We start from the raw sequence: 26,378 nt of genomic DNA, 5'->3' as shown, positions 1-26,378 counted from the left end.
ATGAAGGTGTAAAGCATTACTGAATATAGATAGCAACCTAGCAAAGACCAGACAAACGATTCTCTAAGAACTCAAAAGTTTTATTAAACTGCACAACCAATATTATGAATCAACTGCTTTTGCAACAAGAGTTGTCACACAGGAACTAAGTGGTGCTGACTATAAGGAAACGGAACCGAACGTAGGACTACTTATAGACAGATCTAACAGCGCTTCATGGCACAGACGCACAAAAGCTTTTGACCCAGATTATAGAGAGGATCACATACTCCAGGTTCAAGCCACCACCAGATTCCAGGGACCAGCTCTGAGACCCAGATCCCTTTTCCAGAAACCGCATGACCTCCACAATCGCAAAGCACAGCACAAGTGTTGGAACCCCTGCATCTATTAACATCAAAATCCAGCTTTAATAATCTTTATAAATGACAGGTGGTCAATTTTACTATAGAAAACAGACGAATCACCCAATTTAGGTTGAGGTTACAAAGCTACAGGAAAAATAAATTAAAAAATTTACATGGGGGGGGGGGGGGGTTTGCGGGGGGTCAATTACCAGTGGATTTCTTTCAGAACCTTCCACACAGCAAGATTTATCGTGACCATTCGTGACATTGGATATATAACTATACAAATAGTTACATTCAGTATTAACACATAGCATTACAAATGGACATAACAGTTTAAATGCTAATCAATAAACTCTAAAAAAAAAAAAAAAAAGTCTGTTGTATGTCAACTTTCAAGTAGTGAAACGACAGTCTACGCAAAGCCTTTCTGAAAAGGGGAAAACACCTCACAGCGTTATGCATAAACAATTAAAAAAACAAGTCGAATGCATTCAAGTCCGGACTTTCAGTCACACATGCACCAGACATAAATTCTTCTAGAAAATCATCCCCCGAAGGAGGGATGTCACTTCCTATAGCTTCAGGTCCAACGATCAGGGTCTTGGGGGTCAGGCCTTGCCCATTTTGGCCACCCACATCCTGGCCGGTCGTCAGCATCTCCAGCAGGCCCGTGCTGTCGGGCGATAGGCTGCTCGCGGTCGTCGCTGGCGACAGGAGGTCCGCCAGGAACTCGTCGTAGGCGGGGCTGTGGGCCGCGGTGCTGGAGCTGACCGTGGAGGGGGAGCTGAAGCCCGTGCTGTCGGGCGTGGGGACGGGCGACTCCATCCTCGTCTTCAGCAGATGATTGAGGGCTGCCAGCTTCTTCTTCTTCGCTTTGAGTTTCTTTAGGAGTTTGTGGCGAAGAGCGTCTGTGCCTTCATCCAGCTTGGGGGGTGCTTTGGGAAGCACTGTGGCCCCCACCACACCCCCAGATTTCTGCGGAGGGATAGTGGAAGGCGGAGGTCCTGGCAGCTTGAAAACATTGTTCTGCTTCTGCGGCTCGGCGCTGAGGCAAGGTGGGCTCCCACCTAAGGTCTCCTTGTTAAGCTTAAAGCCCACAAACATGTCTGCCGCCTTCACCGGAAAGCTGTCTGTGACCTTCTGTGGAGCTTTCGGCGGTGACGAGGCCGTGATCTGCCTCTGGGGCAGAGGAGTGGACTGGAGAAATGGATGCTTGCTCAGGAGCGTGGACCAGCGAGCGTTGGGGGCTGAGGAAAGGACTGCGGGAGCCCCTGGGGGAGGAGAGCCGATGACTGGGGGTGCCGTCCCCGAGGCTTGTGACAGCTCCTTCTGCTTTCTTTTTGGTACCCTCTTCCGCGGTGAGTCCGACACCCGGGGGCACAAAACAGCAGCTGCAGGACTGTACGCTGAGGGAGAATCCAGCTCAGCACTGGGGGCGCTAAGGGCCTCCTGTCCTGGGTGATCTTCCAGGGGCCTCCCCAGGGCGTCCACTTTCACCTCTACCAGGGTTAGGGTGACAATGTCATTGTGTGACAGGCCCTGGAAGGCATCCTGCAAGGTTCCTTCTCCAACGGAGATGTCTGGAAGTGTGGTGCCCACATTCGTGTCATCTAATGTGAGGGCACTGACGATATCGTCATCGTTATGCAAGGCAGGAAAGGCCAGGCTGCGCCGCGGACTCTGAAGGACATCGGCCCGCCCCTGCAACTCCCAGAACACCACGTGGATCTGATTGGCGAGGACCGGTAGCTCCGCGTGTGCAGTGCACTGTGGGTGCTTCAGATCGTCGAACTCAAGCCACACACCTGGAGATTGAGGGAACACGATCGGGAATATTGAGCGCTTGAGGAAGAACACAGTTAACAGAAAAGTCGGCTTTCCTGAGCGTAAAAACGGGGAGATATTTCAAAACGAACACAGAAAACTAACCGCTTGAGGTCCGAAGCCAGGTGACGAAGTGTTTCATGTGCTCAGAGTACTGGATGATGACGGTGACGCTGTAATGCATTCCTTGGAAGTCAAATGCATATTTGGAGATGTCATTCTGAGGTAGACCTTCAACGAAGTGCAGGACAAATAGAGGACCCAACCTAATGAATGGAGAGGGGGGGGTCGTCATAAACATCACAACGTAGGCAGCTAGTTTTAGAACAGAGAAAACAAGGCACAGCAACATCACCTCCGAATATTTCTGTAATAGATTATTGTCACTATCTTATCTATCTTATAACGAGAACACAAATGAGGAAAAGGTCTCGACTCCGCAGCCTCGAGAAGCATATAAGGCTGACTTCAGACTAGCAGCACATCAGAGTTACCCCAGAACGCTTCTGAGGCCAAACATTCAGCTGCTAAAATCTGACATCTGGAGCAGAACCTCTTACCGCTCCAGAACCATTTTCCTCCGCTGCTGCTTGTGGTGGCAGCGGCTGCAGGGGGCCCGGTGGAGGGCACCAAGCGGGTGCCAGTCGGGCAGGACCTGCGTGAACGTGGTGATGGTCTTCTCGCACCTGAAACGGCATTCCTGGTTAGCGAACGTCGCGGACTTTGGGAGAGGCTGGAAAATCAGATGTCGCTTATTGGTCTGAGAATCGTGAGGGAAACAGGAGGGGGTAAAAACAAAAACAAATCGAGCAAAATGGCAGGCGATTTTAATGCCATTCCTCCGATTCAGCTTTGTGTTCAAATACACGTTTACGCAAAAGGGCCGAAAGGAATGAGAAGCAAGCTCATCCTGTACACAAATCCTGCTCTTAGGCACAATAGCCCATTAAAATCAGCAAATGATGCTTCATGAACCACTTGCTGTATTTTCTGACTCCACTAGATGGTGCTGTCTGTTCAAATAAGGGCTCGAAGAACGCCTAAAAGCAATCCAAGAGCACCATTGAGTGGGGTCAAAAAATACTGCAAATGTTTCGCGAGGCTTCATTTGGCAATCTCCAGCCCACAGCCAATCAGCAAAGCCACCACACCCACCTGCTGCTGAAGGTGTGGCCACAGGCAGCGCACTCGAAGACCCACTCAAAGGCGTGCTGGAAGAGGTCCCCGGCCCCCGCGTCCAGCTTCAGGAGGAGGGGCAGGGCAAACACTGGGGTCTCCCACTCACCTGTGCAGGAGCGGGAAAGTCAATGCAACATCAGCACAGAATTATCATCTAATATCATGCTAGGCAGAGAAGTCTAATAAAATACAATAAATATTAATATACATATATAAATAATAAAATATTCTTTACCGTCGAAGGGATCACAAAGTATTGACATGACAGTAGCTGCTCAGCCCGTAATAAAAACGTATGTTTAAGTCCTGTATGACCTATGCAACATCTGTTTGTCTCTCCTTTTGAAGGCACACCTGTCTGGGTTGATTTCATGAAGCTCATTATTTCTTCATCCGTCCCACATTTTTGGGGGGGGATTGGCAATGCATGCAGTAAATATTCCAAAATATGTATATCCACAAGTGAAAATTCTAAAATCCATCATCCAACTGCTTATGCAGTATAAGATCACAGGGAAGAGTCACCTGTTACAGCAATTACAGATTTATGACAATAATTAAATACAACCACAATAAGCACGATAAAAACAGACCGATGTGAAACAGCGCCGTCCGCCTGCGCGGCGTCTCATCGCTGTCTGCCTGTCACTTCTTTGTCGATTGTCTGTCTCGATGGATCCTAACTCGGTGACTAGATCTTGAACTAAAAGTTAAACCGATGTTTTCTAACTGGTTTGCAAACTTGACAAACAAACAAATCGAGCTCTGTTACGCGAGTATTAAATAGCATCGATTAAAAATGTCCCCCTTCATTACTCCGCGATATGGGGGGGCAGCGGGTGAGGGTCCAAACCAAGAATGAAAGCCTCAGTCGTGTGGAAGCACAAACTGCAGCCGTTAGTTTTGCAAAGCAGAACTTAAATATCACCACAGCATGACTGCAATGAAAATACATATTAAAAGATTATCAGGTTTGATGGACTCACTCAATGCTAAGTTAACTACTGATATGCACCATTTAACCTCTCAGAGTCAGAGACTGTCTCTGTAATCCCTTTAACATAAATTACTTTGCTTTTATTTTCCATGATTCCTGTATGTAAAAATAATTGCTCATAAAAAGCTAAAGGTTCGCCCCATCACTCAGCTGCATTACCTTACATAATAACCAGATAATACTTATTTTTTGTGAAAATTGTTTGGGCTGAACAACACTGGGGGAAAAAATTCACACAATCTGAAGTTTTAGAAGTATAAAATGCAGCCAAATAGAATTTATTATCTACCAGAGTCATTCAAATAAGTAACTTGTGCTGCGAGTTGTGCCAGTGGTTTGAACCCAGCAGATTATCACGGTCCTTGTGAAATGACAATTTCATGCACATAAAACACCACATCAACATTAACATCATATCGTGCAAGACTAGTACAGAATGGCACAGTGGGTAGTACTGTCACTGCACACTGCCACTTTGTGTGTATGCAGTTTGCACGATCAACCTGTGCGTGCATCACTTTGTGGCAGAACCTCCGTTTTCCTTCCACTGTCCAAAAACATGCAGCTTAAGTGAACTGGACTGACTGCGAGTGTCTTTGCAGCCGGCTGGTTCCTGCCTCACGCCAGTTGCAACATACACAATATATATACTTCATGAATCGTCAGATTAAAATTGGTAAATTACTCGGTTACTAATATAATTAACAGTGACAGTCCTACAAACAAATTTTATATACCGCTGGACTGCTAAAAATATTGCGCTCGTATCTTGTGGTAAACACAGGGTCCATAGACACGGTGGCTACGCTGTTAAATAAACAGTGTGTGCGGCATGCCTAGTGAGAAAGAGCTGCTTACAAAAAAAAGTTCTACTTTGATTATGTACCAATGTTTGGGATTTGCAAAATACGACAAGGGCCACAATCGACAATTTGCAAAAATGCAGAGACACGACGACTTCTACGCGTTCCGAATCAACTAAAGAGAAGAGAACATTTCTACCGCATGTGAGAGACGTACGCCTATGATCGCTCAAGCAAAGACTGGAAAGAGCTGACTGATGCAGTCACTTTTTACATAACCGTATACGTACAGTATTTAATATACGTTAATACAGCATATTATTATAGCGCTAAAATCAGTGTTTCTTGCAAAAGAACTGCTGGTTAAGTGGTTAAATGATTAATTAACATTACTACATACATTCCAATTTGGGTGGTTTGTAAACAAATTTAAAAAATCTTGGATATTGATTCTAACCAAATATATTGTGGTATGATATTCTGGCCCTAGAGTCTGTCCCTAACTGGAGGAAGGGATACATCGCCGTCTCACCTAGTTTGCACTGCAGCTTCGGTTGCAGGAGTTTAAAAATGGACATGCGGAGGTCGTCAAGGTTTGCTTGTGCTTCCTGAAGGACTGCAGCAGGCACTCTGACAACTTCACAGAAATAGAGAAAAGCTTGCAGTCAGATTCAGAATAAATGGACTACAGATTTTTCTATTGGCTAATACTGGAAGAATGGCGAGTTTCGCAACGAACCCTGTTGGTGCGTCTCTTCTCTGGCCTTCACCAGCAAGCCGGCTTGGTCGTAGCTGGCCAGAAGGCGGCCGACAACAGATGTGCCATCCACGAGGCTCGCTCTGTGCTCCCTCAGGGCCTGACAGTGGACGAGGGCCACCAGGAGACAGTCAAGCCAGCACAGGTTCTGCTCATTCTTCCAGAAGAGGTGGGGTGGGGCAACTGTAAGCTCCTCCCCCAAACATGCTCCAGGGTTCGACTCGTCCTCCCGAGCTGGCCCAGAGTCCTCCGCAAGTCTAACTCCTAATTCAGTATCCTGTGAAAGCCCTGATTTCTGCTCAACATCATTCATCAATTCTGCTCCTGGCTCCGCCTTACATTCATCCAACAGCCCCACATCTGGTTCTGATCGGTCCACCATCTCTGCTGCTGACTCCACCCCAGTCTCCTCCCACACCCCAGCTTCTGGTTCTGATGCGTCAACCATTACTACAGGCGTCTCTACCTGTGCCTTTGGCTCCTCCCTCGGCTCCATCTCCCACTCTGGTTCACCCTCTATCTGTGCTGCTGACTCAGAGCCGGCCTCAGTGGCTCTCCTTAGTCCCTGATGTGGTTTTGGTTCGCCCACAAGCTTATCTGCTGGCTCCGCCTCTGACTCCTCCCACAGCCCTAGATTTGGTTTGTCTACCAGCTCTGCCTCATACTCCTCTTCCAGTCTCACGTCAGGTTCCAGTTCACCTACCACCCCAGCTCCCATTTCTAACACCCCCCCATCCGGGCCAATGGTACATGATGGTCTTGGGTGCTTTGGAGGAGATGTGAAGTGCCCTCCTATGGGACTGGCTGGCATCTTCCTCTTCTGCCCTGTAGTACAACTAACCAGAACATCTTCCAGGGGTTTGCTTACCAGGGGAAAAAGGCACTGCAGGAAGGAGACAAAAATCATTTTCATAAATGCTAAGGAATATGGAAGAATAAGCAGAGAATAAATCTGTCCAGGAAATGCACCCAATGGAAGAGTGATGCAACGATTACAAATACCCATTCCCAAAAACTTATGAAGGTTTCCCTCAAACCTCCTATGACCTACTACACTGATTTGGTATTTAAAAATCATAACACTGTTAAAGTATAGGTACAGAGAGGTATAGAGGGCATATCGTGGTGGCAATAAATGAAACAATAAAGGTCAATTAATTATTTTTTCTCATATACTTCTGAGGAAAGTCCTGCAACTGACCTGTGGGTTGGGGCAGAGCGTGACTGAGTCCTGGAGGCTGGTGCGGTAAGTGCGGAGCGTGTGGATTAGTCCTCTGGCAGCACACCAGGGGCAGGTATCTGGGAGCTGGGGGAGCAGGCGGCAAAAAAGCCTCATGTCATGTGACAGCAGAGAAGCAGCTGGGAAAAGGCAGCACTGCTGCAGCCCACCCATGTTTACACTTTGTATGAGCATCACTTGTATGTTATAAAAACAACAAAATAAATATAACGAAAGTACATAATAAAACAGTGTTGAGAGAAGCAACTGAACATACGACACATTTCTTTATGTTTACATTACAAGACATTGCAAAATGGGGCTGGTCTTAAGATGCTAATGTTTTGAAAATGAGCACACATAATAGATCTTTCGCCTTTTAAAAACCATAGATTTCCGTTTTCAATTCAAGCTTGACGTTTTCCATTTTAAAGCAATCCAGGTCCAATTAAAATGTATATAGGCATAATAATCTGTATTTTTAGTGTTTCCAAAACAGCTTTGCACAAGTGACAGGTGGAGAGAACTTGAGTTCAACTGACTTTTCCCAAATACCCCGCCAGTGCTGGGGCAGGTACCCCTAAACCAGTGCCTTCACCACTCATTGGGAAATCACTGCCGATCTTCGGGTCTGACGCTGTCCTCGGCCACATGCTAAACATTACCATTTCACCGGAGTACTGCGGGGGACCAGGCAAACGTGCTGCAAGATAAAACACACAATTCAGCTTTAAATCACGCGCGTTAATCACACCCACTAGGACAATGCTGTACTGCTTTACTACACATCCAGAAATATCATCGAAACAAGGCAACACACGAGACCAAACCCTGGATTCATTCGTAAAATCAGACATAGAGCAGTCGGGTCTTTAAAAAGGCCCTCACTTGTATAACATACACACCCCTTAGGATTCCCTAAACCGGTCTTTTACGACGGATTACGGCCGCGTTGGGAACAGCTGGATCGCCACACAGATAAAAACGTACAAATGCTAAATAAGTAGCGAACAGACGGATTTTACTTAAGACCATAACAACTTAACTCGACATATATAGTTGTCAAAGCCAACGGCTGTCTCGCTAGGAAAAGTTTTATAATCTTCAGTGCTTATCCGCGAAGCAGTTTGCGGACTCGCCTGGATTATTACCATTTTCAAGACTAATTTACTTACCTCCCTCTAGAATTTTTATCAGTTACCAAGTACCAGGACATTTAATGACAAATCCTTCGCCAATTCAGTTCGAAACAAACCGCCCGGCTTCCATGTGCCGCCTATCGTGCACCGAACGTTGGACTTCCGGCTGTGTTACAACAATTATCCTCCCCCTACAAAATCCACTGCACAAGAAAAGGGTCCGTGGCGTTTCCGTCCGAATTGAAACAATGCCGCATTTCCCGAATTTAACAGTAAGATACACAGTAAGAAAAGGAAAATAAAGGACGCGAAATTTCCGAAGAGTACATATTTCACTGGTCCGTCCCATTATTAGCTAGAGCGGTTTGGTCATTGAAAACAGAATTATATGATTTCTTTGTTTTGCCCAACATATAGTATATGAAACTGTTTTGTAATTACTATATAATATACCGTACATTAAAACTATAGTAAGGATCTGTGTATTTTAGGTTTTGCTGTAATTATGTATAATTTCAAATATTCATTACGACTCATGGATTTTAAGGATGGTGCAAATATCCGTTGCTACATTAGTTTTTGCTTAATATGTTATGCCATTTAAGTTAACACATTGCTCTACTTGTTCGCTGTTCATCACAAGCCGTAGGCAGAATGCAGAAGTGTACGCGCTCTTCGCCGAGGCGTTCCTGTACCGTGCCGCCGTAGAAGACAATAAGGACACCATCCACACACAGCCCCCCCCCCCACTCCTCCCCCTCCTCTGGCCCCTGCTGTATCTGCTGTTGTCCATTTTCTTGCAGAAATATATTAGCATAATTTTCCCAGGGACCTGCTGCTTCTCATTAATAGTCTCTCATTTGCCGAGTCCTCTCACTTGCAAACACAGACACACACACCTACACAGACATAATGAGCCAGACACAGTCCGGTGTTAGTCGCCCATTTACCATCCATTTTCAGTTTATTGTTGTTAGTAGGACTAAACCATTTATGGTGGCATGCGTGCTTGTATTATTAATGAATTTAAGGTGCTCTTGTGGCTAGGCTCTGTCAATCAAGGAAACAAATTACTGTGCATAGGTTAGCATAACGCAGGATCCCGATGCAGAGATGAAAGTGTGTCACAGACTAGACAACATGCAATCCCCTCTATGCCTTATGTGTGGCTATAGCTTTGTGCTCAGACCTCTTCGTTTCCACACTTAAATGAACTGTTTGGGTTCGCACAACTGCTCTTTTGTTCCTGCTGTTGTAATAATACAGTCTCTCTCTCTCTCTCTCTCTCTCTCATTTCTTATGGTCTATATTCTAACCACCAGGACTGACCGAAATTTTACCAGGATAAAGCTTCTTCATGTTGCTTTTAGACAGATCCTACACCTTGATTGCTCCCTGCAGAGGAAGCAATGAACCTTCCAGATTCAGAGAACATGGCCATCAGCCAGAACGACCAGCTTCTCTTAACCATACAGATCCAACGATTTATTCTTATAGACGATTCCTCCCCACAGCCCCTTCTAGTCCAGCCTCCTCACTAGACCCTAATCATCACTCTGCATAGAATTTGTAAACCCTTGGCGCTCCTGCTTGTGCTACAGCACTACTCCAAATAATCTAGAATGGTTCCTTTCCTCCTGTCAGCCATAGTTTGGATCAGTTTATTGTGGCCTACTATAGAGTAACGGGTTCCAAGTTGTAGGCCCTCCAGAGGGTAATCAGCCTCTCCTCTTTGGTTAGTTCACATTACTTAGCATCCTTGGAGTTTTTCAGAGATAACACATCCTTGTTACCTACAAATTCAAATTTTATGTATGAGTTTATATATTCAAGGGCCTGTGTGAAGTGCTGGGCCCCCTGAATCTGCCAGGGTATCCACGCCCCTACTGTGGCCCCTGTGAAGTGCTGGGCCCCCTGAATCTGCCAGGGTATCCACGCCCCTACTGTGGCCCCTGTGAAGTGCTGGGCCCCCTGAATCTGCCAGGGTATCCACGCCCCTACTGTGGCCCCTGTGAAGTGCTGGGCCCCCTGAATCTGCCAGGGTATCCACGCCCCTACTGTGGCCCCTGTGAAGTGCTGGGCCCCCTGAATCTGCCAGGGTATCCACACCCCTACTGTGGCCCCTGTGAAGTGCTGGGCCCCCTGAATCTGCCAGGGTATCCACGCCCCTACTGTGGCCCCTGTGCAGTGCTGGGCCCCCTGAATCTGCCAGGGTATCCACGCCCCTACTGTGGCCCCTGTGCAGTGCTGGGCCCCCTGAATCTGCCAGGGTATCCATGCTCCTCAGCACCCTTGGGTCTAGCCGATTTTTTTATTTAGAGGTGTACAGGCAAGATCTATTAAATAAGATCTACATTAACCATGAATTCTGTATAAAGCACAAGAACAACATTTCACCATGAAGAATTTTTGCAGTAATATCATTTTCTGAAGGTCATAATTTAGCACAACTGTGCTGTTAAATCTTTTAAAAATTACATTTCTTGAATTTAATGTTATGCCATACATATTCTATAAATAAATTATGCTGACAGCATTTGCCATAACTGTAATATTATACATGGTGTTAAATCTTAGGTTTTTTTAAGCTTTTTTTTTTTTTTTTAAGAAAAACTGGAAATGAACGTATAGGAAAAACCTTGTTTGAGGGAACAAAGGAAGTGATTTTACCATATTTCACAAACACATATGTCTGGAGCCAGAAGACAAAGATGTATGTTTTATCTGTATGGTTTGTTGCTCTTGTTGTGCTTCTATACTTATCTCTAATTCACCTTATTTCTCATAGTGAAGGTCATGGTGGTAGCATGCAGAGCAGGTCAGACCTGATTTCAGTTTCCATGGCAAAAGATCAGGGGCGTAGGAACCTTAGGGTACATGAACCCCCACCAGCCCCCCAATTTTTAATTTGGACTCATTCACCTCCATCCCCCCAATAAATTGACCATTAAATTTGAATTATGTTGTGTCCCCTCCAATAACAAGCGCACTCCTACGCTGCTGAGTCAGAGATCCTAGCTCATTTTGGGTGATTGGTAGATGTTACCAAGCCACCTGGAAGGTCTAATACCTGCTGGGAAGATTAATTTCCAGTACAACCCTGTTCTATTGGTCTTTACCCACAGCTTGTGACCATAGGTGAGGAAAGGGATGCAGTTTGACCAGTAAACTCCCAGCCTTGTCTTATAGGACTTAACTCTTGCTTCCTCACCACATACCTCCTCGGTATCAGCAAAACCATCATCACCAAACCAATCTGCCTGTCACCCTCACATTCCTCTTTACTGTCAATCGTGAAGAAGATACCAAGGCACTATAACTCTTTAAATTAGGGGCAGACTCTCCCTACATGCCTAAATTAAGCAATCCACTCTTTTCAAAGTGAGTACTATGGCCTCGGATTTGGTGATGCTGACTCTCATCCAGTGCTGGTTGAAGATCCTAGGAAAGCTTCACAGCTTGGCACCCAATACACACAGAAACACACCTGGCGAACTTCACTGCCGAATTCCACTTTGTCTTGGATGCATGCATGTAGCTTCAGAGGCAGAGAATGAGGGGAAAAAAAGCCTGTCCTGGGTTGGGGGGAGGGGTGGCGGCAGTAAAATTTGTCACCCGGCGGTCAGTGCCCCCTCAGAAGATGCCATCCTGGACGACTGCCCATCTTGCCCTTCACAGGATCCAGCCCTGCTCTCATCCCTGCCATTTCACATGGCATCAAAATGCATACAAAGTCCTGGTCGGAAGAGGCCGAAAGCACATCATATTCAAACGGCAGGGATTTTACTGCTATCCCCCACACTGAACGCCCTTGCAGCAACAGCTGTGCCTTGATATCCTGTCCATAACAGCAAATAGGACTGGAAACAAGATCCACCCTTGTTGGAGGCCAACATTCACTCTAAACAGATTCGATTTTATGTGTAGGACGAGGACATAACTTACTACATTCATGCATTCTGATCAAATTGTTGTTTCCAACACTGCCTCCTGGTGAGAGGATATATCTTTCTCAATGTGTTCTATCCACAGAGTTGCTCAGCACTTCTCCACTCTGGCTGAACACAGCCTAAGCAGGGTCCAGCTTCTCCATTGGGGACACCATAAGCTTTTGCTGACTGCCTTCACTGAGGCTTTTCCAGCCAGTTGGTACATTTCAGCTGTCTCAGGAGGCCCCCATGAAAGCAATGCCCCAAGGCCTTTCTTCAGATTGAGCCCTGGGGCACCAACTGCCTTTCAGTCACACCGCTTAACAGCTGCTGTAAAGACTGACGCCTTGAACATGGTCCATTTAGAGCTAATACGTTCGACCTTACTTGACAAGCAGGAGAAGTTTTCCTCTAGGTGAGTTGAATTCATCTTACACAGAAGCTCTAGCTTGACAATCCCAGCAAACTCTAACTGCTTGCCTGGGTAAACACGGTAAGACTTATGTCCACGTTTGAGATACTCCTCTCTGTGCACCGAATCCATCTCATGGCTATATGATGACTGGTTGATAGCTCTGCCCCTCTCTTCACCCAAGTGTCCAAAACACACAACCTCAAGTCGAATGATCCAACAATCACTGTCCTTTGGCCTAAGATGCTCTGGTACCATGCATATTTATGAAAATCCTTTTGTTGAAACAATTGCCTGCACAGAATAAGCACTGAAGCCTTCCGGCAGGAGTACGGAGTCCTTAAGGGGTACTTTTCCCATTTTCTCTAAGAAGGCTGGGTACACAACAGCTGTGCAGTGCAAAAATGCAAACAACAATCAGTTTTCATCTCTGCACCTTGCAGTGATATAGAGGCAACCCTCTTGTCTGCCAGGAAAATGTCCAAATGCTAGAACCAATTGGTATCCCCACATCGACTTGAAATCTTTCACCATCGGGATCTCCAGGGTAGGACACTCCATCAATAATCAAGAGGTCTGGTTCCAGACCCCACAATTGTGCATTATGCAAGACCTACTATGTCTAGCCCATACCTTCCTACACTATTTCAGTCTCCTTCCAGATAACGTTCTATGGTCCCAAAGCCAGTGTCTAACGGCAGGGTATAATCGGTCTGGGTCCTTCCCACTCATACCAAAATGGCACTGCGACCTGACCCCCACCTTTCATCTAGCAGGTGATGAGCCAACAAGATGGCTACATGTAGCCTTTTCTGGGTGAGCCTGGATGGGTTAAGCAGGTGGACCGGCCACCATGCGTTCACTGCTAAACACAACCTCCTGGTCTGGCCTCCCCCATGTACCTGCTTGCCAAGGGAGGCCTGCCCAGCAGCACAAGCTTGAGTGGACATAACTCTGTGGACCGTTACAGCATACAAAAGCCTCCCCCAAGCTCAAGTCCAGGTCCGCAGAGAAGGTCCCTTCATACCGAGATCCAAAGTCAGTAACACAAAATGCCAGTTGAGGAAATAAACTTTATTACAGCAGTCTCTACAAAAGAATATATTTTTTGAAATGCATTTTTTAAACTATACAAATTGTTGTTGATGTTTCATTCATTTTACAAAGAATTTATGAGTCAAAATTTTCCCTTGACACCTTTTATTATTTTCCTAGATCATGATAAATTCAGCATGTTCATCCACTTCAACTGGAAGGGGGGATATTTGGTCCCCACAATGTACCATATACATGACCATACACTGCAGGTGGAATATCCAAGATCCACATCCCTCCCACAATAGTAATCTGGCCTATATGCTTTTATTAAGCCTATACGATTTGTTCTTAGAATATCCAAACATTTTCTCAGATACAGTGTCTATAATTACACTGAAATATCCAAAAGAATGTTTTCTATAGTTATTTCTGCTTTATATAGGCCTAAGCCATAATTTAGTGACGTGGATCTTGATAAGATATATAATTATAAAGCCTCATCATGAATGCTTATAAAGGAGTAATATTTTTCATTTACTCTACGTAACGATTTCTATCATAATTATTTTAACAGAATTACACTTAATTATACATCAAATATAGTAAATAGTTATTCCTTTTTATGACATGCAGATCTCTTTCTTATAAGGTAATAGTTTTCATGTTATGATAATATAAAAGTGTAAAAATAAGCCTTTGTTAGCACCGACGCTTTGAACTAATTTTGGTGGTCTCAAAATTATAAATTGTCAACAGCTTTTTTATCTACTACCATTCAGAGTGATCATTTAGGCCACCCACTAAGATTAAGATAGCTCGGTCAGCATTTATGAGAAACTTCTTAAAACTACCTGAATTAGTCCCTCATTGTGCATAGGTTTCTTGGCTTGAATACACCACTTGCATTACCGATATTTTGCAGAGGCAGGCGGCTGCTTTCTATGCAGTGTTTCGTACGCAAAAAAGAGCGGAGCGCGCGCAGTGCGTCTGCCAGCCTCCTTCAGTAAAACCCGCGCCGATTTCCCGGGAAAACCTGCCCTCCTCGTGAGCCGGCGCGCGTTGGGCAAGATAGCGGTTCTTAAAGCCGCTGTATCCACTTCACACACGCAAACTTTTTTGTTCTACGTCCTCGAAGATTAAAAACAAAAGATATGCCGCTTGCCGGCTTAAATCGAAGAGGGTACTTTCATTACTGTCCGTAGCGCGCTTATCATCGCGCTTTTAAACACAGCTCATCTCAGAAGTCAATACCATTTTCAGGATGCTGTGGCGATTGTGAGTTAATCATTGTTTTTGGGCCCAGAGGGACTTCGGACAACATCGATTTCTTAACATGATTTTGCGACATTAATTACGGTCGGTTGGGTGGCAATAGGCATAGCATAATATGGATAAACGATTGATAAATGGAAATAGGAGTACACTAATTAAAAAATAAACATATAGTCATTTTAATTCTCTCAAAAACACGAGATCATCATTGGTAGTAGTGATGGTCTGAATTACCAGGTAATCAATTGTCGTAGTGCATTATCAAAATCAGGCAAAGTCAGATGCTTATTACATATACAAATATTTCTACGTGATGTCTAGTGAACTGTATATTTCTGCCCGTTAGCTTAACCGGTACGGCGCAGAGAATGTCAATAGTTCAGTGCCACCGAAAGCGAGCTTACACTTACCCACCTGCCAGACAAGCAGCCCCTGCAACTTTGATAAGCAAGTCATTCAGAAATAACCAAAAGTGTGGGTGACTTGCTTTGATCTACATTCAACGTTTTCATCGTCCCAGTTCTTCTTCGGAACGTGGGATAACCAACGGACAAGCACGCGCACAAATGTCGATCAAAGAATCGAACGCGACATATTAATTTTCACTGAAACGAAAATGCAATTATTTGCAAATAAATATAACACTGACCATGGAGAATATGCCACTGAGCAGTTTGAGGGTGTAAGCTATCCCACACGGCTGCGGAAAGAGCATCCACATACTATTTCCCTGTGCTCTATAGCGCTCCATACAATCTCATTCATTCAATACCCTACGTGGAAGACACAGAACTTAGTACTATAGCAAATACAGTACAGTATCTAGCAGCAGCCTGCCTGAAGCTCAAGTCTGGAACATTATTTGTATAAACGCGCCATTTAAAACTTTGCTGACGTTTATTCTGGGAGAGCCAATCACGTCATAGCCCTGATTAGGACAATGGAAAGCCAGGGACGAATCAGCTGAGGCGGTGAGTTGGCGGTAGCCAATGGTAGTCGAGCCCCTGCGAGAGTAATGTTACAGAGCTGAGGACTGAGTGAGGAGGCTGCGTATCGCTATCGCTGCCACATACAGCCATTGCAGTACATTGAGATACAGCGACAGCCTTCGGTAAGTATCATGCACAGACATTTGAAAGTGTAGGTAAGTAAAATCAAAAAGGCGAATGCTTTTCTTTAGAAAAGGGATATAGAAAACGCGTTTCTGTTGTCGTATTTTTGGGAGTTATATTTTTTCGTTTATTTCGAAACGTCAGAAATAGGCAATAGTATTTAATCGCTACCGAGCATTAGCCACTCATTGTCAAAATATAAAAAAGAAAAATTCCGCTATTACATTTTACACGGCGACCGATGTTTTTCCATAATGCAAATAATTTGTTTAATTGTTAGTTGGCATTCAAAATGACTTCCTGAAAAACACACGTCCAGTTATGCGATTTAAAAATCCAAACGTTAAGCGGACACCTGAATTGCGTACAAACAAGGTCCGTGGCATAACATAGCCATTGCAGTGCATTGCTAGACCGACAAGCCTGTCATGTGAAAGACTTGGGACCTCCAGAAATGTCTATCTAAAAAAATAAATGAAGGGAAAAAAATATGATCAGAGCCGATCTGCAAAAAAATGATTTGCCTGTATAATTATTTTAATCGGGGGGAAAATAGATCGCGGTTAAAAAATTAGCAAAGGATCCTATGCTTTACTGTAATGGCTGACTGTACTCGCATAGGAAACAAGGCTGAGCCAGTCAGGCTGCCTGCTACGCGAGCGCAGTTAGGTGCAACTTTTTAAAACCGCGTTTTCTCCTAAAATCGACTTAAGAGTGTAATATTCGGCGCTGGAAAATAGTAGTTCCATCTTTCCTCTTTCAAATGCTGCGTTTTCGGTATTTTTCCGACGGCGTTTAAGGCTCCAAATCCCAGTCGAAAGAGAGGTGGGGGTCCCCGGTCGGTCTGCCCTCTATTGCACGTAGTGAAATGGCTGTGCGTTGCTGACACAAAGAGAAGGAGCCATATTCTCCGTGTTAGTAGATGAAGACAAGCGGCCATTCCGAGCTCATAGGCAACTAACTCAATGCAACCCTCACATAGACATAGTACAGACCCAGTGTATTGCTATACACCGGGGCGAGTGCATAGGAATCACCGAAGGGAAAAATCAGCCAGGAAGACGGACCGCACAAACATATTTGTCGAGTTAAAAAATCGAACAGGAAGGCGGGTGGAGACATTTGAAGGGGACTTTCTTTCATGAAGAAGGCTTTCTCACAAAATGGAAGAAGAAATATTGCCGTCGTTGTTGACCTCCTTTTCCTCAACAAGAGTCTATGCGCCATTGCTAGTTCTGAATATACGGCGAAAGACCTGGTATTTAGTGGGGAATACGTTGGAAATGGAAAAATTAACCTTATGACATACGTGTTTTCAGGAATGCCCGTATTATCAATAGAATTACATTTTGCGTGTTTTTTAGCCTTTTTCTCGCTTTTAAATTTTATTATAATTTTAAATGTTTTTCGCCGCATTATTTTAAAAGCAATTATTTAAATAAAGTTGACCGATTACACAATTTATAATATTAAAGACATTTTAATTTTTTTTTTTTTACGTTTTTCCAGTTTTTCATTTCTAGGTTAAAATAAAGTCGACGATGATACTAAAAGATATGAACTTGACTAACTTTGAACAAGAGCGAAGTACTTTCAGATTTTAAGTGTTGTGATTTTTCGTAGGATTTTCGCAAGTATTAAGAGCGTCGCTTTATAAGCAACATCTTGTAACATATAACACTAAAACTGGATGTTGGTGTTATCATTTTGGTGTCAAAAATTAACATTAAAGGAGTCAAAACGTTATATTTATTTTTTGCGTTAAATATTGTCGGACTTGTCCTCCATGACGGACCAGTTTCGGACAACACCCCCCGCCCCACATGAAGACGGGGACATTTACTCATTGTTTACCAGCAACTTAAGAACCGGACATGTTTAGTCAGGGAGCTGCGCTTTAAAGCGGTTTTTTTCCCGTCCTGTCCCGGAGGCAGGAGGGCTACAAGGAAGCGGGCGCGATAAAGGCTGGGCTGCAGCGGAGCCTTTATTTCATTGCACTCCCTGGTGACTCGGGCGCCCGCGTGGTGCTGCTGTCCTGGCTCGTGCGCTCGCGGGGTCGCGCGCTCCTGGATGCGCCCTGCAGGAAATGCGAGTTTTTTTCCGCCCAGAGTAATCTTGTTATATTTTCCGCCTTCGCTTTGTAGTTACTCCGAGCAAGATGGGTAAAGATCCAACGAAGCCAAGAGGCAAGATGTCCTCTTATGCCTACTTTGTGCAAACTTGCCGGGAGGAACATAAGAAGAAGCACCCTGAAGCTTCTGTCAACTTTTCTGAGTTCTCCAAGAAGTGTTCTGAGAGGTGGAAGGTAGGGGAATCAAACTATTATCTAAATTAGTTTTACAGGTGTTCTTCAGTAAAGAATATTAATAAGGGAATACTTGACATAAGGTCATAACAACAAGTTAGAGCTATACTATAGCCATTGCAATTCGCTTCATTTAACCTGTTATTCTCCAGACCATGTCTGCCAAAGAAAAGGGCAAGTTTGAAGACCTGGCCAAACTTGATAAGGCACGTTATGAGAGGGAGATGAAGAACTATATTCCACCCAAGGGTGAGAAGAAGAAGAGGTTTAAGGACCCCAACGCCCCAAAACGACCCCCGTAAGCACTTGTTTGGCTCCTTTTGGCTAAACTTCCATACGTTTTAGAGTTTGTTGTTTGAGTTGATTGACTGAGTTTTATCAATGTTTTCCAGGTCCGCTTTCTTCATTTTCTGCTCCGAATTCCGCCCAAAAGTGAAAGCAGAGGCCCCTGGCATGTCCATTGGTGATGTGGCCAAGAAGCTGGGAGAGATGTGGAACAGCACCTCTGCAGAGGACAAGCAGCCATATGAGAAGAAGGCTGCCAAGCTGAAGGAGAAATATGAGAAAGTGAGTTTATGCCGGGAGTGTAAGACTTCTTGATTGGTTTAAATGCAACCCTTTGAAACTTATCTTAAAGAACAAGCTGTTCTATATGAAACCAGATTTTATTAATGTGGTTGTACCTTCCTGGGTGGTGCCATCTCTTGTGGGGCATTAACTGGTGACCGTCAGAAGTTCTATGTGTGCTCTTCCCTTTTCCCCCCAAAGGACATCGCGGCTTACCGTGCCAAGGGAAAACCCGACAGCGGACCCAAGAAGGCCCCTGCCAAACTGGAGAAGGCCAAGAAGAAGAAGGACGATGACGATGATGACGACGACGATGATGACGACGACGAAGAGGAGGAAGAGGACGATGATGAGGACGACGATGACGAATAAATTTGTTACGTCCGGAGCTTAGATTTCCTGTTTATAAAGCATTTAACCCCCTGTACACACTTCACTTTAAAAACAAAAATGGAAAAAATAAGGCTGTGTATATGATGTTTTTAAGCTGTACAGTTGGTTTTTTTCCCTCTTTCTCTCTACTCTTCTTTTGTATAGTTAACACTACAAAGTGTCATCCATCCTTTTCCTTCCCTTTTTTATTTTCCAGTGGTAGTTGAGCCCCAATCCCTGCTGAGTACAGCTTAAGGGCCTGTAGAATGGTGTGGAGACAGTGGGCTGTCATAGTGGTGCCCAGCACATTTTTTCCTTCCCCGTGAGGTAGTCATTCTTTTTCCTGATGTATTTGTGTGTTTTATTTTTTTATGTATTATCTTAAAATTTGCCGTATCATAAGGTTCTTTTACTGTACTTTGAATACCACTCTGTAATTGCAAGAATAATTAAAAAAAAAAAAAATGCGGCTGTTTTTGTTGACATTCTGAAATGCTTCTGAAGTAAATAAACCCTTTTTATATAAAAAGGTTTTTGTTCTGGCCTCCAGTTCCATATACTGAACATCGTAAACCAGCCATATGTGGCTACATCTGGTATTTTTATTATGCTCTATATGACTAGTCGTACATTTAATACAATATTGCTGGGGTGATGCAATGCAAAGTGACTGCTGTCATGTGACCAGATGCACTGTCAGTCTGCACTGCTCCTGGGTGGTTTGCATGGCCTGTGAACTGCAGATGCTGTAATTCAGATCACGCTAAGCTGTCAGTGATGGCTGCACAGGGCTGGCATTTAGTGTTGGCCTGCAAATGAATAGGGACATGCAGATACACGGCAGTGTGAGCACACCCCACCCCCCCCCCCCCCTTTCTCTCTTCCACTGTAGCCAGGCCTTTCAGTCTGCTGGACAAGCAGCACTCTGTAAGAGAGGGTTGTGAGTCACGGGCACATTTGTTACCTTATTAGTTGGCTTTTTCTCTGCCAGTGCAGAAGTGTAAACCCTAACCCATTTGCGTCTCGGGCACACCCAAGGCCAGCTTGGTCTTTTCTGGCTGCTCATGTTGTCTGCCAAGTTGGGGTCAATCGGCGGCTCCTCTGTCATTGCCAGTTTCCACATCAAAAATGATGACCCATGTCTGTAATTTAAGTGGTATTGTGTTCTAGAAGAAAACAGTGGTGTGAAATACCCCCTCCCCCCAAATTACACATGCTATTGTAATTTACTTATACTTATGTCATGAATGTAATTTTGCAAACATCCAACTGACTGGAAGTCAAACACCCCACAGTTACTTGGGAGAAAATAGCAACTTTCCTAACGGGTCCGGGAAGAGGCACTGGGGGTAGCCCTCCTGCTTCATCCTCCTAGGGTTGTGGGGTTTAGTCCTAATTCAATTCTCTGTGTGTGTGTGTGTGTGTGTGTGTAGTTTGCATATCCTCCCTGTATTGTGTGGGTTTTACCTGAAGTCCAAATACATGTAGTTAAGCTAATTGGTATCTCTTAAAGTCATATTGTGTGTGTGCGTGTGTGTGGGACTCTGTCGAAGCAGTACCAATGCTTTTTGCCCTACACTGCCTGGCATGGACTGCAGACCCCCGTACAATGCAGTCCAGAATAAGCAGTTAGAAGATGGATGGATAACTGGTCCACCGATGAGCCTTCACAGCACCGCATGTGCCACAGGAGCTGGGAAATCATGTTTAGTTTTATATACATATATATATATATATATATATTGCTGGTGAATTACAAGCGTCTGAACTGTCAGAGTGGTTTTGCTTTGTGCCTGTATTGAACACGTGCATCGTGTCAGTGGTATATTAAAACGCACATTGTGCTGGGTTTAAATACAGTTACAACGCCACATTGAGCTGCAATAACACAGTATCTAGCATAATTATATATAACAGCATAATTCGTTTTTTGTTCTGCAATTATAAAAAGTTAAAAGTCAGCTGAGGTGCGCTGAATGTATGAGTTACTGACTAAGAGTAACAGAAATGGCAAATATACGCACGAGAATTGTTTACATTTCCAGAACGTAAGCGATGGTACAGTACACATGCGTAAGCTTACTAATTAATGACCAAGTGAGAAACAATATCATTTTCAAATTGAAACGCGGTGTATTAAGACAACATGGAAACCAACACGTGGCGGTCCGGGTCCATGACTTTCCCCTGTCAGTTCTTGTTCACGCAGGCTGCAAGAGCATTAAGAAATTCGTAGAAAAAAGGCCCCGAACCACCAACCCCCCGAGTCCTTACATACCTTCGAATCGTTCCTAATCGGAGCCACCTGCTGTTCATTTTCACAAATTACACAATAATCGGCACACAAAACGCCACCCAGTGGTCATTCCTCCCACATTTGTTGGCGTGAAACTGCATATCTCCGATTAAATTGAAGGGGAAAAAAATAAACAGTGTACGCTATTCCCCACGAACTTTTTTGTATTATAACTATAAATGTACAAATAAAAACAGAATGTATTGCTTTTACCATGACGTCTAATGTTGCTCATATAAAGCTTCACAATATTTTGGTACATTAGTGGTACCCGATGCAACATTGTGCAGCTCTATTCAGTTTAACATATATCTATTTTAACAAAGTGTAGGCTAAGACCCTTTGCTGTTCCTAATTTCCCAAAATGAGTTTTTCATCCAAAAGATATTTTTAGTGTATGTACTATGCACGACGCTTGCTGCAAAGTGAAAATAGTTTTTTGTGTGTGTTTCCGTGTTAAAAGGCACGCGCTATAAAGTCAGCGCTACGAATAAAGTGTGAAGGTACCACACGTCCGAAGCAAAGCGAAGCGCCACGATCCTCCACTTGCCGTCTTCGGGCTGCTGTATCGGTCCTCATGAAAACCACGTCTATTTGCAATGTTATACAGACATTGTTACTAGGACTTTGATAACGTGTGATTTTAAAAGCCATTTAAAAGTTATATTGCTGTCTCTTTATGAAAGTGAAAGTGACAGATTTCAGTGCAGTCGGAGCTGTAGACTGGACCGTGGGAGACGGGGCTGCGTAGATCACGTTTGAGGAGCGGAGATCCAGATGGTGCGCAGCAGCTGCGAGATAAACGGGGCTGGACGGCTGGTGCCCCCACCCCCGCGACATGGGGCTAAACAGCCGGTAGGGGACCCTGCACGCCGCATTCAGAAGGAGGAGCTGGCGGCTTGTGGTCAAGCATTAAATGGTTCAGGAAGGGACACAGACGGGCAGATTTTCGCCGCAGCAGATACATTAACTACTACACATAACGGTGAGGTGAAACAAATGTTGTCTCAAGGTCATACATTTACAAAATATAATCGCAAAACATCATTTCATGTTAATTTGATGTTTTTGTCTGATTGGCGGCTTGTTAAAGTTAGGCAATCGACAGTAATACACTTGTGAATAAATGTGGGACATTGTTAATCATCGTCTTTTGATCTGTGGATTTTTAATCCAATATTCGGTGGTGATTTAAACCTTCGACAGGACATTATGTCTGTGGTAAATGGTGAGACTTGTATGCATCTGCTTAGTATCCGCTAAAATGCTAAGTTCTGTTTCTGCTGACTTATACTTTTTAAACTGAGAGATTTCAGGATTAGTATGCAGGGTCAGGGCTGCTGTGAAAGATGTTGGACCCCATGACAGCATATTATATTGGGCCCCCAGCGCAGATCATTCAAATTATGTTCCAGATTTTTTCGGGCTGCAGTCTCTCGGGGCCCCATGGAATCGTCCTAACAACCCCCACTTTACGGTGTCCCCACGCAGAGTGACTCATTCCATGGGCGTCGTTAGGGCTGGTCACTCGGGACTATAGCCCTGAGTATTTTAAGCCTTGCCCCAAGTATTTTACCACGATGCTCAAAGAAAAGTCAAGCCCCCGGTAAACCTGACTTAGCCCATGATTTTTGTAAATAGCTAGAAACGCCCCTGACTCATTCTGTTAGTTTGCTAACTTATTTATTCATTTTGCCAGTAGCTCAGTCGATAGAACTTTCGCCCAACATTTCTCAGACAGCTTCATCTCTTTTTGTGGAGTTGTAATGCCCAGATACATGAGTCTGCACAGTGACTCTAGGATGAAGGCTCTGTGGTACCACAGACTGGTTTGGCTTTCTCTTCATTAAGTCCTGTGGTATTAAAATACATAAAATCTATTATATGCACCAGCATTTTGTATAATTTGCTCATAATCACGGAAATCTCACACAAAAAAAAATCTTACAGCAAATATATATTATTCCATTGTAAACCTACAGACTTGTATTAACATGCAGACTATTTACAAGGTAACGAAACTGTTACATGCATGTAAATGCGTGTGCATGCGTGTGCGGACTCAAACTGAAAATCTCACTCCAGCCAGCTGACCAAACTTGGCAGACCTGCTATAATAAAGATCGCATCTGTAATTCATTTGGGTCTAATTAAATTGAATGTGAAATTTCCCAGTTAAAGGTGTCACTGAACATTTGAAAATATGTTTAGATGCCAATTTAGATCCAAATTTCTCTCAGTAGACAAGTTTTCAGGTCCCCAGAGTCAATCGTTGCCTCTTCCTAAACTCAACTAACCAGTTCAGTACACTTAGTTATTATTTACCACACAGAAATATTAAGCTGGATTTTGTATCAAGTGGAACACTGAGTATATTAGTCATTACTGAATGTATTAATACACGTTTTCCCTCCTCACTATAAAAAGATCATTAACAATAGATGACACTGGCAAGAATTCCTGTGCTAATGAAAAGAGGTTCTTAAGTCGTCTGCATTAAAATACTTTGAGAGATAATGTTTCAGTGCGCCTGCAATAATCAAATTTAACGTTTTCTTTTACAAATAGAGTGTCCCTCTCCTGTTTGCCTGACGTGACATGAGAGTAGAATGTTTGGTCTTTGCCAAGAGCATATAGTAGCATCCAGTGAATTAATGAGAAAAAAAAGATAAACCATGAAACACACATATAAGCTGCTATGAAAAGAATTTCTAAATGTAGCTGTTGACAAAAATATTATATATTATAAAAAGATATGGGCTTCAATGGAGAATCTGTTGACCACATTATTAGGTCCACCTTGCTAGTACCGGGTTGGACCCCATTTTTCCTCTAAGAACTGCCTTAATTCTTAATGGCAGAGATTCAAAATTCCTCAGAGATTTTGATCCATGTTGAGTTGACAGCATCACGCAGTTGCTGCAGATTTGTTGGCTGCACCTTGATGATGTAAATTCCACAATATTCCATAAGTTCTCTGTTGGATTTAGATCTAGTGACTGAGGAGGCCATTTGAGTTCAGTAAACTCATTGTCATGTTCAGGAAACCAGTCTGAGACAATATGAGCTTTGTGACGTGGAAGGTTATCCTGCTGGAAGTAGCCATTAGAAGCTGGGTACACTGTGGTCATAAAGCGACAGACACGGTCAGCAACAATACTCAGGTAGGATGTGACATTTAAAAAATGCTCAGTTGGTACTAAGTGTGGTAAGTGTGCCAAGAAAATATGTCCCACACCACACCACACCACCGGCAGCAGCCTGAATTGCTGATAAAAGGTAGGATGGATCCATGCTTTCATGTTGTTTACGCCAAATTCCGACCCTGCCATCTGATTGCCACAGCAGGAATTGAGACTCATCAGACCAGGCAACATTTTTCCAATCTTCCATTGGCAGATTTCGGTGAGCTCATGCCCACTGTAGCCTGTTTCCAGTTCATAGCTGACAGGAGCGACACCTGGTACGGTTTTCCTCTGCTGCAGCCCATCTGCTTCGAGGCTCGATGGGCTGCGCTTCCAGAGATGCTCTTCTGCATTCCCTGATTGTAACGAGTGCTTATTTCTTCTCTGACCTCTGCCAACAGCGAGGCCTTTTCGCCCAGAGAACTGCTGCTCATTTCAGCCTGTTCTCCGTGAACCATAGAGATGGTCGTGTGTGAACATCTCAGTATATCAGCAGTTTCTGAAATGCTCAGGCCAGTCCCTCCGGCACCAACAACCACGCCACCTTCAAAGTCATTTAAACCGCCTTTCTTCCCCATTCTGGTGTCTGATGTGAATGTTAACTGAGCTGTATCTGCATGACGTCATGCTTACTGCTGCCGACGTCTAATTGGCTGATTAGGTATTTGCTTCTACAAGCAGTTGAATAGCTGTACCTAATAAAGTGGCCAGTGAGTTTGCATTCTTTTGTTTCACTGCCAGTGAAATTGTTCATTTATAGCTATTATCTGTAGCCACCTAACATGAATGGACTGGCAATAACATTGACAGTTGTAATGAAATGACAGTAACATGAGTATTTATTAAAACAAATGGAACATTAGTAACCTGCATGTATTGTGTTTCTACATTTTAACCGCAGGTCACAATGCAAGTCTTAATATGACATTTTGAATAAAAAACCTGAAGTTTTCCAGAAGCATATCAAGTACAGCATCATGGGGGCTTGGAACATGACCTAGCCTAGGTTCAGTATTTTTTTATTGTCTTATGTACATAAAATTCAAATACAGCAGCTGACAATCCATTGCAAATAACAGAAGAATCCAAAACTATCTGCCAGAAGGGAGGTGTGGCAGAGGCTGGCTGTGTCGGGTGTCTGGAGCCCCCCTATGAGGGGGTCTGCCTTTCTACGGCTGTGCCTTATGTGTGTGTCTTGGGCAGCTGTGAGGTGCCTGCTGGTAATGAGCAGTGTCACTGTGCTATGGGCTCCTGTGCCAAGCAGCTGCCATGCTTTCAAGCATCTGGTGGGTATAGAATCAGAATCTACAGTGCAGAATCTACTCAGAATCTACAGTGCAGAATCTACTCAGAATCTACAGTGCATCTGTAAGAACTGGTTACCACTCCGGCTGCTATTTCGACTCTCCTCAGATGTCAGAGGAAGTAGAAGTACTTGTGGGTCTTCCAGACGACTGCCGAAGTAAGATGTGACCAACTGATGCTGTCAGCAGCTTAAGGCACAAGGCATGGGATCATTGAAACCGAGGTTTGGCATTGGCACAAGTGAATTAAGATTTGACTATAGCTGCCCGACCTCGAATGTTGACCCTGCGGATCTCCCGACTAACAGTTCTGGTGGA

The 26,378-nt window shown here is 44.1% G+C and overlaps 2 protein-coding genes across 3 annotated transcripts; one reads left to right on the top strand and one right to left on the bottom strand.

Moving 5' to 3' along the window:
* Positions 1-59: 59 nt before the first annotated feature.
* uspl1 (ubiquitin specific peptidase like 1) lies at positions 60-8,500 on the bottom strand. Of its 2 annotated transcripts, XM_048982780.1 has the most exons (9): positions 8,305-8,500; positions 7,672-7,832; positions 7,112-7,216; positions 5,893-6,793; positions 5,686-5,790; positions 3,330-3,459; positions 2,735-2,860; positions 2,280-2,440; positions 60-2,155 (listed from the first exon to the last, which is right to left on the bottom strand). In XM_048982780.1, exons 2-9 carry the CDS (start codon positions 7,795-7,797, stop codon positions 819-821), a joined length of 2,991 nt encoding a protein of 996 aa, XP_048838737.1. In that variant the 5' UTR covers positions 7,798-7,832; positions 8,305-8,500; the 3' UTR covers positions 60-818. The 2 variants fall into 2 exon arrangements, with proteins under 2 accessions (XP_048838737.1, XP_048838738.1); XM_048982781.1 differs by lacking the exon at positions 8,305-8,500 and having other exon boundaries at positions 7,728-7,832.
* A 7,371-nt stretch (positions 8,501-15,871) lies between these two features.
* On the top strand, positions 15,872-19,804 carry hmgb1a (high mobility group box 1a). Its single transcript, XM_048982812.1, has 5 exons — positions 15,872-16,030; positions 18,176-18,336; positions 18,489-18,634; positions 18,729-18,903; positions 19,105-19,804. The coding sequence occupies exons 2-5, from the start codon at positions 18,190-18,192 to the stop codon at positions 19,273-19,275; spliced, it is 639 nt and encodes a 212-aa protein (XP_048838769.1). The 5' UTR covers positions 15,872-16,030; positions 18,176-18,189; the 3' UTR covers positions 19,276-19,804.
* The last annotated feature ends 6,574 nt before the right edge of the window (positions 19,805-26,378 follow it).

This window comes from Brienomyrus brachyistius, chromosome 18 (assembly GCF_023856365.1).
Source record: "Brienomyrus brachyistius isolate T26 chromosome 18, BBRACH_0.4, whole genome shotgun sequence".
NCBI lineage: Eukaryota > Metazoa > Chordata > Actinopteri > Osteoglossiformes > Mormyridae > Brienomyrus > Brienomyrus brachyistius.
This window is presented reverse-complemented; position numbering and strand designations above follow the sequence as displayed.